Consider the following 15,439-nt stretch of genomic DNA (forward strand, 5'->3'; position numbering starts at 1 on the left):
GAGCTTCATTTGAACAAATTAAGTAATCTTTATCTCATTTGCAAATTACAAACAAGATACATAACAAGTAGCAAGTTGTTTTCCTAACTACACAATTAAAACAATATAATGCTCTGTGCTCTACTTTGATTCAATGAAAATGGAAAATTTCATAATTGTATATATAAATCATGCATCTTCAGGAGGCATAGATAAATGGATTCAACAACTGATTCCACATTGCTTGACATCAGGACCCTTTGTTTTCAACACAAAAGGGTCAACTCTAACCCAAACCAATGAGAAGATTGAAGCTAAAAGCACTGACCATATAACAACAAGAGTTGGTGTCCTGTTCTGTCTACCCATCAAACCTTTGAGGAATGGATACATATGAACAATAACCCACAAAGAGAAGAAGAGTTTACCAAGAAGTGCACCCCAAGAATGTTCACCACTATTCATTGCATCAGTGAAACCAGCTACAATACCAATAATGTTGGCTATTATGATTGTGGTTGGAGGTATTAGAAGTGCAGTCCATTTAATTGTGTATAGTTCATGAAACTCTCCATCATCATTTGGTGCCTTTGATACAACACTCAAGTTTGTGTTGAATTTAGAAAATGCTGTCATAAGGCCTTGTATAATGGCAAATAGGTGTCCAGACACACTGCCAATGACCCAGAATTGCTGATTTCTCCACCATTCTTCAAGGCTAACTCCACTCCATCTTACTTCAAGAATTGCTGATGCCAAGATTGAGAGGAACAAAGAAATGAAGATTAAACCTGCTAGAGTTCCTACCTGGACAATGAAAAAGATGAACAATAGCAGGAAAGAAGATGGACCTTAACGCTTTGTTGCAAGTTAGTTTTTAGAGGGGAAAGAATGGAAGGGGAGGACTTGAGAGTCATCCACAAGTGTATTTCATGACTCCGAAACCTTTCCCTTTCCTCCATTGTCCTCTAATAGATTTATGTTTCTATTTTCACTTCGCATGCTATAATTTTTTATTGTTGATTTTACTTGTGTGATATTTAACCCTTGCAACATGCATTACTATTCATTTAAAAACTGTCATACTGCAGATTTACAAATTAGGGACACTTTAAAATAGTTGTATTCAGATATACTTCATTGCTTGTACACTTTTTTTTTTTTTTACTTTGTGAACCTTTATATCATTATACATGGAATTATGGAATTGGCACAATAGTTAAATAAATGTCAGTATTTATGTCTCTATATGTTAATCTTGTATTAATTCTATATCTTCTATCATAGCTATGTCGTGTCGTATAATATTTTAAATTTGTTGTAACCGCGTATCTATATCATATCTCATGTGTCAATATGTCATGTCTATATTCGAGTTTCTTTGTGCTAACTAAGTGTACTCTCTCACTATATATGAGCTTCCTAACTAGAGTTTCATGATCAATGATCAATGAAAGGAAAAAGGGAAATATTTTACCGAAGATATGATGAATTTATCAGTGAGCAAGCAGATGGCAGGAATGAGACAATATATGAGGAGAGGTATTGAGCTGAAAGGGTAGACAGTGCTGTTAATATATGCAATCCTTTGAAGCCCTTTGAGTCTTCCTTCATTGAAGCCATACCAGATTGGACAATGGTGGCTGAATAGGATCTCAAGTGATCCCACTGCCCATCTAAGCACTTGGTTAAGTCTATCTGTAAGGTTTATAGGAGCTGTACCCCTGAATGCAGGCCTCTTTGGCATGCAGTATATAGATCTCCAGCCATGGGTATGTATCTTCAGACTGGTCAGAATATCAGATGCTATAGATCCATAGTTCAATCCTACCTGTGCATAGCAAAATTTGATCAATATAGTTTCAACTGTATAACAGCCCAACATGCTCTCTCCACAGAAGCCTGCTGGACCAAGCGAAAAGTTACTTTTGACCCATGATTAAAGGGCATCCCAGAGAGAAGTTGAGCTCTAGCTCCGATACCATGTTAAGGTTCCATCTCAAAATCAATTAGCAAATAAAAGGAGTAGCCCAACATGTATTTAAACCATGCCTAAGAATGAGGCGGCCAATGTGGGACTTACTTCCCTACACTATTTCATTTTGGAAAACCTTGGATGTAGGGGCATAGTTAGAAACTTGTAATTGAGGAGTTCAAAGAAGAAAAGTACTACCTCATATCCCCATAGAGTTCTATCTTCATAGCTACAACTCATGACATGAATGGCTTCTTTAAGTAGGGCTGCCTGACCTGAAGAAGGATCAATACCACCTTCTTCTGTTAATGAAGAATTAGCAAAAAGTTCAGACTTTCCAAATTTACTTTCAAAATTCATCTCTGACTTCAATAGTTGCTTGTTATCTTCATCTGCTCCTGCTAAAAAAGGAAGCTAGTTGTTTGAAATGAAAGTAAAAGGTTTGTGTGCTTCTGTTAATTTGATTGAGTATTAAGGTAACCTGTGACTGTTATGCTTGCATCATCTACATCCTCATCTTGCTTTGAGTGAACTTGTACCAATCGCGGCCGTTTTGAAGCCTTTGGAGGATCAAAGCCATATAAAGCTTTCCTTCTGAAGATACATCCTGAACCAACATAAACAGGCCCCTGAATTCCATCTAGGCATCTCATTGTAATCTGCAGAAAAAAATATAGACTCAGCTCCAGTTAAAATTTCATTCACACAATCAAGGAAACAAAGTGGATTTTAAAGTAAAAAGAATAATTTAGGTAGTGTTTGACACATAGACAGAACATAATTGAATGAAGTGTTCCACTTTTTAACCAATGTCTTGCTCTTAAGTTCTGTTCCTTTCGTACTTACATCGTATAAAACAGTGTTTTTGTTGGCATAACGATCATTCCGATCAAGGCTGTCAAATCTTTGTGGAAACTGGACAAAACCAATGCTATTCCCGAGTTGTATGTCCATAAAGAAACACATAGCCTCTCGCACGGCTTTGCTGTTATTCACGTAATGATTACAATCCAAGTTCAGCACAAAAGGAGAATTGCTTAGCACTGCTGATACGCGAAGCTGGAAATCCATGAACAATTAAGCCAAAACAAGGTTATTTTAGATTCATCTCTACGAGGATGAGAAAAAAACATAATGTAAAAGATAAAGATGGTGCTTGAACTGTTTACCAAAGCATTCATTGCACCAGCTTTGCTGTGGTGTTGAAATGCGGGTCTTTTCTCGCGAGACATATAGGCAAGGCAGGGAAGTTCATTTCCTTCTTGGCCTCCACCGTGAGCAAGAAGTATTTGTATCATACTAGGATGATCTTTGGCATTGTTTCCTGGCCATGGTGTCTCATCTTTCATAGTCCACCCTTCTGCGGGAACTCTCTTTGATTTGGCCACAAGTGCATTTATCCTCACCTTAAATTCTTCATATTCTCTCTATCGATGCAAGTGCCAAGAAGCCGTAGAACTTTGTTAATCTTCACAACCGAAATAGTATATACTATTCTAAGAGCATGCATTAAGAGGGTTAATAGTACCAACCTTCATCGTACGGCGTTCTTTGACATATGTGGGCTGAAGCTTATCCTTCAGATAATCTATCTTCTCAGAGAAGTACTTCTCGGGTGCTCGAGGTTCTGTAGAGAATTTTTTGCAGAAAGGTACCCACTTTCTTGCAAATTCAGCAGTTTCTTGAAGAGCTTCAAAGGTGAGCATGGAAGCTCCATCATCAGAAACATAGCATGAGATTTTGTCCGCCGGGTAATCCAAGGCCAATATTGATAGAACAGTATTGGCTGTAACTATAGGAGGTTCCTTGATTGGATCTATGGTAGTGACAAAAACATCTATTGGAGAAAGCATATTGGGTTTGTTCTCTGGTTCAAACCTGCATTGCAAGTTCTAGACTAAGTTTATTGATGCACATTTGAGCTCTTGTTAAGGTGTAGAATTAATCACCATAGCAATTCCATTTCTATCTTTAATTTACACTTTATCATTGATGTTGATGATATTAATATGATCTGATGATTATGTGATACAAAAGACAAACTCAATAGTCCTATTTATACTAGTTGCATACTTAGTTTTAATTAAACAAAGAAACAAATCGAGTAGTATAAGTATGAAATAATTAGTTCTTAGATATTCTAACAAGAAGCTCTAACTTAAGAAAAAGATAGTGATGAATGTTGGATAATGTGTTGTTAGTTGGTAGATAATTTAAGGACACCTGATAGAAAGACGATCAAGGTATGTCTCACGATCAATGGGAAACCATTTAGGAAGCTGATCAACTAGCCATGACAATGCAAGCCAGATTTCACATACTACAGATGTGATCCATAGTCCAACCGCATCGGATACCGGGTGGAAGATTCTATACTGAAAGAAAAGTAGTAGAATGATGAGCCGAGCCACAACCATCATTCTATAAGGACTGAGTTTGCCTGACGGTATCGCTACTTTCCTTGAGAGTGGCTGCCTAGTTTCTTCTTTCCTGCATCATATTATATATGACAGTACACAATACATTGATTAGTTTATGATTTTCTTTTATTCCATGATACATGGTTGTTAAAATAGGATCACAAGGTTCCGAAATTAGGAACAAGGTCATAGTACGTACATGGCCTTTTCAGGATCATCTGAGGCATCAGTTTCAATCAAAAGATTGCCTTGGTTCAACTTCCAATCATGTGTTCTCACCTTGTCATCCAATTTCACACGTCCTGCTTCATGTTATGACGACGCGTTAGTTAGAATAAGCAAATGATGTTACTCTTTCCTTTCTCTTCATCCTTCACTTGCAAGAAGAGAAAGCTATTGCTTCCTCAGAAAGAGATCAATAACTTCAAATTACAAAAAGAGCAACCTAATGCACGAGGCTCCGGGATTTAAATCCATGACCTCAAGGTTACAAGACAAGTAACTTTCCTGTTGCGACGAATCTCACCCTTGGAACTTCAAATTACAAACTAGGGAAAAAATTTAAGGTGCATGTGTAATAAAGGAGAAGGCGAAAACATACCAGGTTCTCCTATACTATAAGAAGATATTGGAAGATCTTCATTGACCTGCAAGTTTACATACAAATAATTTAGTCTATTGTCTAAAGGAATAGTTCAGTATAAAAAAAGATGAGAATCTCAAGCAGTCTTTGGTTACCAGTGTTGATTTAGCATTCTCATAATCATCTCCACTGCTTTTCTTTCCTGGCAGAATCTCACCATGCTTAAGCTTGTACTTTTCTTCTACCATTTTGAATTCTTGTTCAATATCATCCACATCATCTTCATCTTCATCTCCATCAACTCTTGGGCTTCCTTTGATTTACAAGAAATAATGGTTATAATATTATAGAGGGTAAGCTTGACGAAACAGTAAGGTTGTTGCTTAATAACCATTATGCCACAGGTCCATATCCTAGAAACAGCCTCCCGAGATCCACTAAGTGGGAGCCTCGTGTAATGGGCCGTCATTTTTAATGGTTAAAAGATTGTATATACCACTAGGATCTGTTTGACAATACATATCTTAATCTAATGTCCAATTACCTTTAATACGTTTGTATCTTGTATGGCACTGAGGACAAACTTGAGTCCCTTCCCTTCTTTCATACTCATAGCATGGCCTACACACTGGGAAACCACACTCTTCACAAGCTACAAATAAGTCTCCATCCACTGTTACTCCCACAGAATCACCACATATCTCACATAGTTGACCATCTAAGTTCTTCACAAGCTTAGGCTGCAACAAAGTTAAATATATGTTAGCTCTTGGCTGCAATATTGAATTGCAGTTGCACTCAATGCCGCAACCGCATCGGGCCACAACTCAATCGCATTGGACTACATTTGGGCTACAACCATGACCTTAAAACACTGGTTAGCCCAACATATAGTAAATATGTCACTAAATTATAATGCAAGTATGAATTTAATATCTTATCTTGTATATTTGTGTATGATTTATTTACCTCATCATGTCCTTGGATTGCCACGAGCTCATTGCTGTCATGAGAACTTGTAAATAGTCCAGTACTAGCTTCCATGGTGAGCACAGAATGGAAGCAGTGCAAGTATTGATGAGTGATGTTTGGGGTTTACATATATAACTCTTGTCATGAATTAAGGTGAAATATACATCTGCATGTTTTTATCATGTCCACATAAGGGTATTGTTTTTTTGTTGTGGGGTTACTATTGACTTGAGAGTTGAAGTTTATGCTGCAACTAAATTTATGTTGATACAATGTTTAATGTAGAGGCAACAACTTTCTGAAGGTGGCATGTTCTGCTCTAGAGATTAGATGGTTGGTGAAAAATCTCCCATTATAAAAACTGGATGGTAACTATAGATTTCACAATAAAAATGGCGAACCGGACTCCAAATCAGTATAATACATCAATTTTATTGGTCATGCAATCATATCAGTCAAAATTAATGAATTTTTGTTTATATCTAATTTCATCGGTATAATAAAATAGTAGTTGAATGGATATACCACTATACTAGTATTTCACCAATTTGATGACCAATAATATGTCAATAAGATACATAGGTGGAATAAGCATCTCATATATCAGTTTCATAATGTTTATATCACAACTATAGAAACTGAACATTCTTCCTAAGATGCTTGACAATTTTAACCCACTTGTGAATTTTATGATCTTTGTTCAGATCCATCTTGATGCATAGTATGAAACACAATATTTTTCAGGATATTGAGATCCTTCTCCATATGTTTTTTACACATAAGTGATGTTACATGTTGTTTTAATTCTACCATTGAAAAATGACTATTAGGGTACATAAGGGTAGTATGTCATCTCACTACTTTGTTTATTCACAAAAAAAGATATAAGGTCTCACATTTTACATTCAATTATTTACCATAATGGTTAGGGTGAGTTCAACCATTTATTTGTTGAGTTTGACATGATTGGAATGTTAAAGAAATTCTATTCGAGATATTGATCTTGATCCTTAAATGATATCTAAGAACTTGATCCCATTTAACAATAAAAAAACTATATAACATTGACCCTATGTACATAGTTTCTGGAAATATGTTAATTTTTTGCTGCCCAATGTCCATAGTGCAATTAATTTGGCCTTCAAACTTTTATTAGACAAACAATTGAGTTTAGAATTGGAAAAATGCTAGCAAAATACTTTTAAAGACATTTATTAAGGAAACGAAAAGGGAATGTTTTTATAGAAATTCGTTGAAGTTTAAATATTTGATAAATACCATTTTTGTTTTCTCATGTAATGTTACTTTTTATTAAATCTTTAATCCGTGCCCTTCATATTATCCTTTGAATTTCATTATATCCGTGAACAATATTTGCATAGAAAATTTTAGTAAATTGTATAAGTACATTGGTGCAGCCCATCATTTGTTTTTAAATGAGTCCTACACAACAATTATTTTCTAAACATGTCTATAACTTAAGGCAGCTGAATCAAAACAATGGTTTATAATGTTCAGGTACAGTTCCTGCTGAAATTGCAACCATTGATGTCATAGTCTAAACATTATTAGCCTTTGAATTAAACATCTTGAATAAAAATGCAATTAATAGTGATGCAACATTATCAATATACTAATCTTTCAACAGTAAAAATAGATAAAAATGTAATTTTGATTTACTTTACAAACCTTGAACAATTTGACCTAAGATATATGGTAAGTTGTAACAAAGATGTCACTTTGAGAATTTTGATTTACTACACAAAACTTTCACTTTTTCCTTATTCATCCTTATGCATCACCACTTTGTTGGTCTCTCAATCATGCTCTAAAAATCAAGTATGCACAAAAGTCTTGTAAAAATGTTCACCAAAGAATACTATAACAAAACCATTAACTTCAGCAGTTGATTCCACATAGCTTTGTATCAGGTCCCTTTGTCTTCATTACAAATGGATCAATTCTTACCCATAGCAATGAGAAAATTGAAGCCAATAGAATTGACCAAATCACTACGATCGTCGGCGTCCGATTTTGCCTACCCATCAAACCTTTAAGGAATGGATAAAGATGAACAATCACCCAAAATGAAAAGAAAAGTTTTCCAAATAGAGGCCCCCAAGATTGATAACCATTGTTTATAGCATCTGAGATTCCAGCAACAACTCCAACAATATTGATTATTAAGATAGTTGTTGGAGGAATTAGGAGAGTGGTCCATTTAAATGCATATAATTCTCCAAAGTCTTCATCATCTGTTGCTTTTGATGTAACAGTGAAGTTGGTGTCAATTCCTGCTAGAACCTTGAGAAGGCCTTGTATAACAGCAAATAGATGTGCTGATACACCACCAATGACCCAAAATTGTTCATTTCTCCACCATTCCTCAATGCTTACTCCACTCCATTTCAACTCGAGAATGCCTGTTGCGATGATTGAAGAGAAGAGACCAATGAAGTACAAACCAGCAAAAGTACTTATCTGCATCATCACCAAGCAAAAAAAGAAATAGCAATATGAGCAAAGAGGTATGTATGCATTCTATTAGCATCTTGAATAAGGATTGAAAGAACTAGCATTTTTAGTGATAATGGATTGATGATTAAAAGGTTAAGTCCTGCTGCATAAGAAAGATGATTAGCATTCACATTATATCTTGTAGTCTTGATGGTTATTATGAAATGTGGCATGTCATAGTTTCATAATAAATAAGCACAAGCATGTAATGTATAATTGAATTCTTATTGTTTCAAATTGCGGACCGCATTACGCAACAATTGCAGGGTGATACTGAATCATAATGTTGTGGCTGCATCGAGCCATAGCGTAACTGCATCCGACTGCATTTGAGCCATATCAAGCAGCATCAAATTGAAAAACATTATTTTAATCACAACAAATTCACACCACAATCCACATTGCAACGACCATAATAACCATAGTCGCAGTAACCGCAACCATGACCACAATTGCAGTTTAAAACGATGTGAGTTCCTATTAGGAAGAGGGGTAGAATGTAATTGTTACCGGTGGCATGATGAATTTGTCAGTAAGCAAGCAAACTGCAGGAAGAATACAGTAGGCAACTAGAGCTATGGAGGTGAAGGGGTAGACAGTTGTGTTTGCATATGCAAATCTCTCAAGCCACTTTAGTTTCCCTTCCTTGTATCCATACCATAAAGGGCTATGGTGACTGAAGAATATCTCAATGGAACCAAGTGCCCATCGAAGAACCTGATTGAGACGATCGGACAGGTTGATAGGAGCAGTTCCCTTGAATGCAGCTCTCCTTGGATTGCAGTAAATGGATCTCCAACCACGGCAGTGCATCTTAAAACCTGTTAGAATATCCTCTGTGATAGATCCATAGATCCAACCAAGCTGCACATTTGGAAAGCATAAGCATGTATGAGCTTACTGTCTTAGTTATTACTCAAGAAAGATGTCAAAGAGTCCTAAGGTAACACTTGGTGCTTGGACAGAACATGATGTTATGTTCTGTTCTAGTTGGTTACAACTCTTTTAATGAAAAAAAAATGTTCTAGTTTGTAGTCTTTTGTCATTTTTATCGAAAACACCAAACGGAAAAAAGAACTCGCATGTTCTATATTGTCATGTTTTGACATATCTACCAAATGCTATGTAATGCAGGTATTGCTAGTGTACCTCTAGTCCCCATTCAGTTTTGTCTTCGTACCCACAACTGATTACATGAATGGCTTCTTTAAGAAGGCCTGCTGGACTTGAAGATGGAGGTACACCACCCTCTTCCATCAAGGTTGAAGTCACAAAGATCGATGATTGCCCAAATTTCTTCTCAAAATTCATATGAGACATCAACATCTCTTTGTCATCATCCATTCCTATTTTTCGACAATAGACAGATGGTTTAGAATAGCTAAGAAGGAAATCAAATTTGATTAAGTTTGGGCAAAGAAAGACTAAAAAATGTGGCATAGTGTGTGAGGCTCCCATCTAATGGGGTATGGCGAGATTAAATATATGCAGCCGTGCTCCTGCAATGATCTGAACCCATAACCTCCATGTTATAGGGCAACAACCTTACCATTGCACCAAGGATCGACCTCAAGGTCAAGAAAGACTAATGGTTAAAAAATAAAATGAGAACCTTGTAGGCTTGCAGCCTCTCCATTTGCATCACTCTTTGCATGCTTAAGCTTCTTCCGGCTTCCAAAACATGGGCAGCAGTCACAGCTTACCATTTTTGGGCGCTTGGGACCCTTCGGAGGATTATACCCATATAAAGCTTGCCTCCGGAAGCAACAACCTGTGCCAACATATACTGGACCCTGAATACCATCTAGACCCTTCATGTTAATCTACAAAAAGGCAGCAAAAAATGGAAGTAATCAAATATTCTGTTTACAATACTAAAAGAAATCAAATTCATTGGGGAAACAAAGCTGGTGCTGAATTTCTTGCAGTGACTCACATCAAAGAAAACTGTGTTCCTGTTAGCATAACGATCATGTGTATCGATGCCATCAAATCTTTGAGGAAACTGGACATAGCAGACCTTCTTCCCAGTTTGCGGGTCCATCAAGAAGCACATGGCCTCCCGGGCAGCCTTGCTGTTATTGACATAATGATCACAATCCAAGTTCAACATGAAAGGAGCATTTGTGAGAACTGCAGACACACGAACCTGCAAATTGAAGCATTTATATTTGTTAGAGTCAAATATTTGTGATTTATAGATGTGAATAAACATGATTGCAAGTAACAAATGCTGCCTTTAAAATTCTACCAGAGCATTCATTGCACCAGCTTTCTTGTGGTGTTGAAAACCAGGCCTTTTCTCTCGTGAAACATAGACAAGGCGAGGAAGTTGGTTTCCTTCAGTATCAAGACCTCCACTGGTGCCAAGAAAGACTTGAATCATGCCAGGATGATCCTTGGTGTTGTTCCCTGGCCATGGTGTTCCATCCTGCATGATCCACCCTCCTTCAGGAACTTTCTGCGCTTTTGCAACAAGTGCATTGATCCTAACCTTGAACTCTTCATATTCTCTCTGCCAAGTACCCAAAAAGCAGCGAAATCATATTCTAAACTGAAAGTTTTAGTTAGATTTATAAATGAATACTTAGTACTATTGTTGGCTTAACACAAACCTTCATAGCTCGACGCTCCTTAACGAATGTGGGTTGCACCTTGTCCTTTAGGTAGTCAATCTTCTCAGAGAAGTACATCTCAGGTGCTCTAGGCTCTATAGAAAATTTCTTACAAAATGGTACCCACTTCCTAGCAAACTCTGCAGTTTCTGATAGGGATTCGAATGTGCACATTGAAGCTCCATCATCAGAAATATAGCATGATATCTTTTCAACTGGGTAGTCCATGGCCAAGATTGAAAGAACAGTGTTTGCTGTAACCAAAGGAGGTTCCTTCATTGGATCCACAGTACTAACAAAGACATCCACAGGAGCAAGCATATTGGGTTCATCTTCGCGCTCGTACCTTGAAAACAACATTTCGGTCAGCAAAAAATATTGAACCTTGATATCTAACCATTATTAGCAAAAAGACACTATCAAACCCCATTTATATCTTTGTACAACAAATTGCATGACTTTGAAAAAACCATTTTACTTCTGCTACATCAATCACATCTAATCTCAGTTTTCATAAGTAAGAACCTGATCAGAAATGATATAAAATGTTACATACAGCTACTATTTCCTTTGATTATAGATTTTGAAGAGTGTAAGGATATTTGAAAAAAGCCTTAATATGTATATAAACTAGTTTCATATGATTTATAATGGCATTCTCCTGTGGAAAACTATTATCCTTTTCTTTTGTCTCCTAATTACTAATTAGTCTCCGAATCAAATTAACCCTTGCAGGAACTGTGCTAAGTGGAACCTTTACCTGATGGAAAGACGATCAAGGTAGGTTTCTCGTTCAATGGGAAACCATTTAGGAAACTGATCAAGAATCCATGAAAAAGCAAACCAGATTTCACATACAATAGAGGTTAGCCATAGTCCCATTGCATCATGTACCGGGTTCAAAATTCTGTATCGAAAGAAGAAAGCAAGAATAACGAGCCGTGCCACAATCACCATCCTATACGGATTGACTTTGCTAGATGCTATTGGAATTTTCCTTGACAGTGGCTGCCTTGCTTCATCTAACCTGCACCAATTTACATGTAACCAAATTTTTTGTTATTGTTTAATTATTAAGAACTGCATTACAATTTCTTAATTTTGGTACTGGAAGCATACATAGCTGAATCTGGATCTTCTTCAGGTTCAGGTCCTAAATTTCCCTGCTGCAATTTCCAGTCATCCATTCTGTCTTTCCATCCATCCTCTTTCTTTTCATCCCATCTTGCACTTCCTGCATTGATCATATCATGGTCATAGTCATACATGTATATAAATTTCACCATGTTGAAATAGATATTTATCATAGAAATTCGACAAAGTTTTACGTTGGTTGTCGATTGCCTAACAGAACCTTCACATTTTATTAGGGCTTAGGACCAACTATGTATAGAATCAAACACATATATGCATTTTAAAAGAAGTTTAAGTAATTAGACTGTCTTACCTGGTTCAGACATTGGATATGGATGCACTCGTTTATGCAACGAAGAAGCTAACATCTGGTCCCCATAACCATGAGATGCTACTGATAACTCTCCACTTACCTGCATTTATGCATGAAAGTTTTAGATCTGTTGAGTGTAAAAACAACAACCAAGCATTTATCCTACTAGGTAGGTCGGCTACATGGATCGAACAAAGCCATACTACCTGTGTTTATTGACAAGGTCTGAGAATATAAAATGGACTAAAAATGGTTTGAATCTTACAGGCCTAGAAAGACTGCCAGATATAACAGGTGGGAATTGAGAATGCTCATCATCTTCAGGACCTCTTCCATAGCTCATCTTTCCATGCAGCATGGCTTCTGCAACATACCCATGCTTGTTCTTTTGATCCTCAATATTAAACTCATGCTCGATATCATCCACATCCTCTTCATCTTCATCTCCCTGAACCCGCGGGCTCCCTTAACAAAATTGGAACATAATGATCAAACACAGGCCATATCAGTTCTCTACTTGTTTACCATTTGAATTCAACAATTTTAACTAACTACAAAACTTCAGTGCCATACAATTACACTATACCTCAGTATAGCATATGTCACTAAGTTCCGTTTCTGAGTTAGGTTTGGAGGGAAGGAAATTGAAGACTCAAGTGTCATGAAATACACTTGTGAGATGACTTTGAAGTACTCCATTTCTAATCTTTCCCCTCCAAAATCCAACTTGCAAACGCGCCCTTATAGTGTGTTTGTGAGTTGGTTATTGGAAGGCAATGGAGGAAGGAAAAGGCTTCGGAGCCATGAAATACACTTATGAAATAACTCTCAAATCCTTCTTTTCCTTTCCTTCCCTCTAAAAACTAACTCGTAAATAGAACGCTCGTTTGTCAGTTAGATTTTGGATGGGGAGGGGAAGACTTCAGATTCATTCATGGCTCTGAAGCCTTCCACTTATCATCTTTCCCTTCCAAAAACTATCTCACAAACATAGTATAAAAGAGGGAAAAACTATGAAATAGGCATACCTTTGAGACGCTTGTATCTAGTCTTGCACTGTGGGCAAAGTTGGCTCCCCTCTCTCCTTTCATATTCATAGCACGGCCGACACACCGGAAAACCACACTCATTACAGGCCACAAACAAGTCTCCATCCACCGTGAGTCCCACCCCATCCCCACAAATCTCACACACCTGACCATCCAAGTTCTTCAATGGCTTGTGCTGCAAGAAAACCACATAACAATAGTCCCATCAATAAAATGCTTGAATGAAAAGTAAAAACAAACACAAAGAACCTTAACTTGTCTCTACTTTTGTTCTAGTTACTTATTTTCATGGTTGGTTACTACAATTACCTCTTCATGGCCATGAATAACCACAAGCTCATTGCGGTTGTGAGAGCCAGCAACTAGTCCAGCACTAGCTTCCATATTGAGTTGATGAATGGGTCACTAGAATAATCAAACACAAAAACAAACACAACACAAGGGTGTGTTTTTTGATGTATGATGAGGTTGAAAAATAGAAATGTTAGTTTGCATGGCTTGGTGTGTGTGTTTATGTCCACATAAGAGTGATGTATTGTGTTGGTTGCAGTGTCACCATTGCTGTAAAGCTAAGCTAAGCTTTGTGTATTTTTCAACCACCATGGTCTTCAAGCAAGCCATCTCCAACACCTATCCTTTATTTTTTTGGGTACAACCAAATATATTCACTTAATAGTGACTAATTCATTTCAGGGTATGTGATTGTCCATAAAGATTCAATGAAATTTTATAACAGTTAACTAATATGTTGTTGGTAACTTGTGCATATGGAGCTTCCTTGTTTCTTTTCTTTATCAAATCAATATTCCAAAATGAAATCTATATATTCTCGTACTAATTTTTGATATATAAATTTGTGATTAAAAAAGTGGATAGGTATTTAATGAGATAACAATTAGCTTAAACAACTTGTTAATTATTAAACACGAAATTAAACATCATTAATCATATGGAAAATGGTGTTAAAAATAGCATGCATGATTATTATTTGTCTAAAGTCACCTATGATTGATTTACCTTGATAACATTATAATTTTGCGGAGGTTAACAATGTCCAAAATTTGTTAATAACTTTGTATTGTTTGGTTTATATAGTTTTTTAAATCTAAACCATATGTATCCTGTAATTACGGGAGACAACATATTCAATCCTAGTAGGATAATTAATAATAAATTAGTATAATGTGCTCTTCGAAAATAGATTACTATAATGTCCTATTCACTTAAAATGCAAATTATTAATCGACTATTGATAGTCAGTGTAAAATCTCATGTAATAGTTTTTTTACTGCTAATGGTATCTCATTTTATGGTTAAGGAATTAATTTCGATTCAGTTTGTAATTATCTCTCTCAATAAGTGTCACTCTCAGGAATTAAATTATTAACCTTTCATGGGATGTAGCGATGTTTTACATCACTAAACACACTTCAATAGTATCTCATGTGAGTCTGAGTTTGGTGTGTAAGCATTATTTTCCTACACTTTTGAAATTCATTTTTGCACACTGTTTTCGGGTTGTTCATAAATCATAGTATAAGCTTAATTACGAGTGGGTAAGATGCACCATACCAGCCTAATATTGAAAGCTTCACTGATGTGAAAGGATGGTTTATTATTAGTATCAATCTAATTAAAGTTTCTGTGTTATAGAACAAATTATCACAGAATTATATACATTGAAATGAATGTGAATGAGTGTGGTATATTATATTTTAAATGTTCAAATAACAAAAATCATGTAGAGATGAAAAAGAAAGCTTATATTATCTTATTCCAATTCCAAAGATAGTTAATCAGTCATATTATTTTTTTAGTCAAACGCTTTTTGCTTTTTTTCTGGGTCTATCATACCCTTTCACTTTTTACAAATTATCTTTTA

General features: G+C 36.2%; 2 protein-coding genes across 4 annotated transcripts; both read right to left on the minus strand.

Moving 5' to 3' along the window:
• LOC109326915 (cellulose synthase A catalytic subunit 7 [UDP-forming]-like) lies at positions 95-6,202 on the minus strand. 2 transcript variants are annotated; one of them, XM_019559820.1, is made up of 13 exons: positions 5,927-6,202; positions 5,502-5,697; positions 5,113-5,270; positions 4,976-5,021; positions 4,574-4,676; positions 4,178-4,444; positions 3,487-3,832; positions 3,124-3,381; positions 2,801-3,013; positions 2,436-2,613; positions 2,153-2,355; positions 1,457-1,810; positions 95-786 (listed from the first exon to the last, which is right to left on the minus strand). In XM_019559820.1, exons 1-13 carry the CDS (start codon positions 5,999-6,001, stop codon positions 202-204), a joined length of 2,982 nt encoding a protein of 993 aa, XP_019415365.1. In that variant the 5' UTR covers positions 6,002-6,202; the 3' UTR covers positions 95-201. The 2 variants fall into 2 exon arrangements, with proteins under 2 accessions (XP_019415365.1, XP_019415366.1); XM_019559821.1 differs by having other exon boundaries at positions 2,153-2,352; positions 5,927-6,201.
• On the minus strand, positions 7,582-14,151 carry LOC109326914 (cellulose synthase A catalytic subunit 7 [UDP-forming]). 2 transcript variants are annotated; one of them, XM_019559818.1, is made up of 13 exons: positions 13,867-13,941; positions 13,537-13,732; positions 12,774-12,973; positions 12,509-12,608; positions 12,181-12,295; positions 11,822-12,088; positions 11,062-11,407; positions 10,698-10,961; positions 10,383-10,595; positions 10,059-10,269; positions 9,596-9,792; positions 8,957-9,310; positions 7,582-8,410 (listed from the first exon to the last, which is right to left on the minus strand). In XM_019559818.1, the coding sequence occupies exons 1-13, from the start codon at positions 13,939-13,941 to the stop codon at positions 7,829-7,831; spliced, it is 3,120 nt and encodes a 1,039-aa protein (XP_019415363.1). In that variant the 3' UTR covers positions 7,582-7,828. The 2 variants fall into 2 exon arrangements, with proteins under 2 accessions (XP_019415363.1, XP_019415364.1); XM_019559819.1 differs by having other exon boundaries at positions 7,829-8,410; positions 12,801-12,973; positions 13,867-14,151.

The sequence above is a fragment of the Lupinus angustifolius genome, chromosome LG14 (assembly GCF_001865875.1).
Source record: "Lupinus angustifolius cultivar Tanjil chromosome LG14, LupAngTanjil_v1.0, whole genome shotgun sequence".
Lineage (NCBI taxonomy): Eukaryota > Viridiplantae > Streptophyta > Magnoliopsida > Fabales > Fabaceae > Lupinus > Lupinus angustifolius.

Bases quoted from the DNA above. Each gene is read 5' to 3' on its own strand.
- LOC109326915 (XM_019559820.1), bottom strand. From the start codon at position 6,001: ATGGAAGCTAGTACTGGACTATTTACAAGTTCTCATGACAGCAATGAG. The intron at 5,698-5,926 runs GTAAATAAATCA...ACTTTGTTGCAG, and splicing joins CAATCCAAGGACATGATGAG to CCTAAGCTTGTGAAGAACTT. The intron at 5,271-5,501 runs GTAATTGGACAT...TGTAAATCAAAG, and splicing joins AAGATACAAACGTATTAAAG to GAAGCCCAAGAGTTGATGGA.
- LOC109326914 (XM_019559818.1), bottom strand. From the start codon at position 13,941: ATGGAAGCTAGTGCTGGACTAGTTGCTGGCTCTCACAACCGCAATGAG. The intron at 10,270-10,382 runs GTGAGTCACTGC...GCCTTTTTGTAG, and splicing joins GGAACACAGTTTTCTTTGAT to ATTAACATGAAGGGTCTAGA. The intron at 9,793-10,058 runs GTTCTCATTTTA...GTCGAAAAATAG, and splicing joins AGAGGCTGCAAGCCTACAAG to GAATGGATGATGACAAAGAG.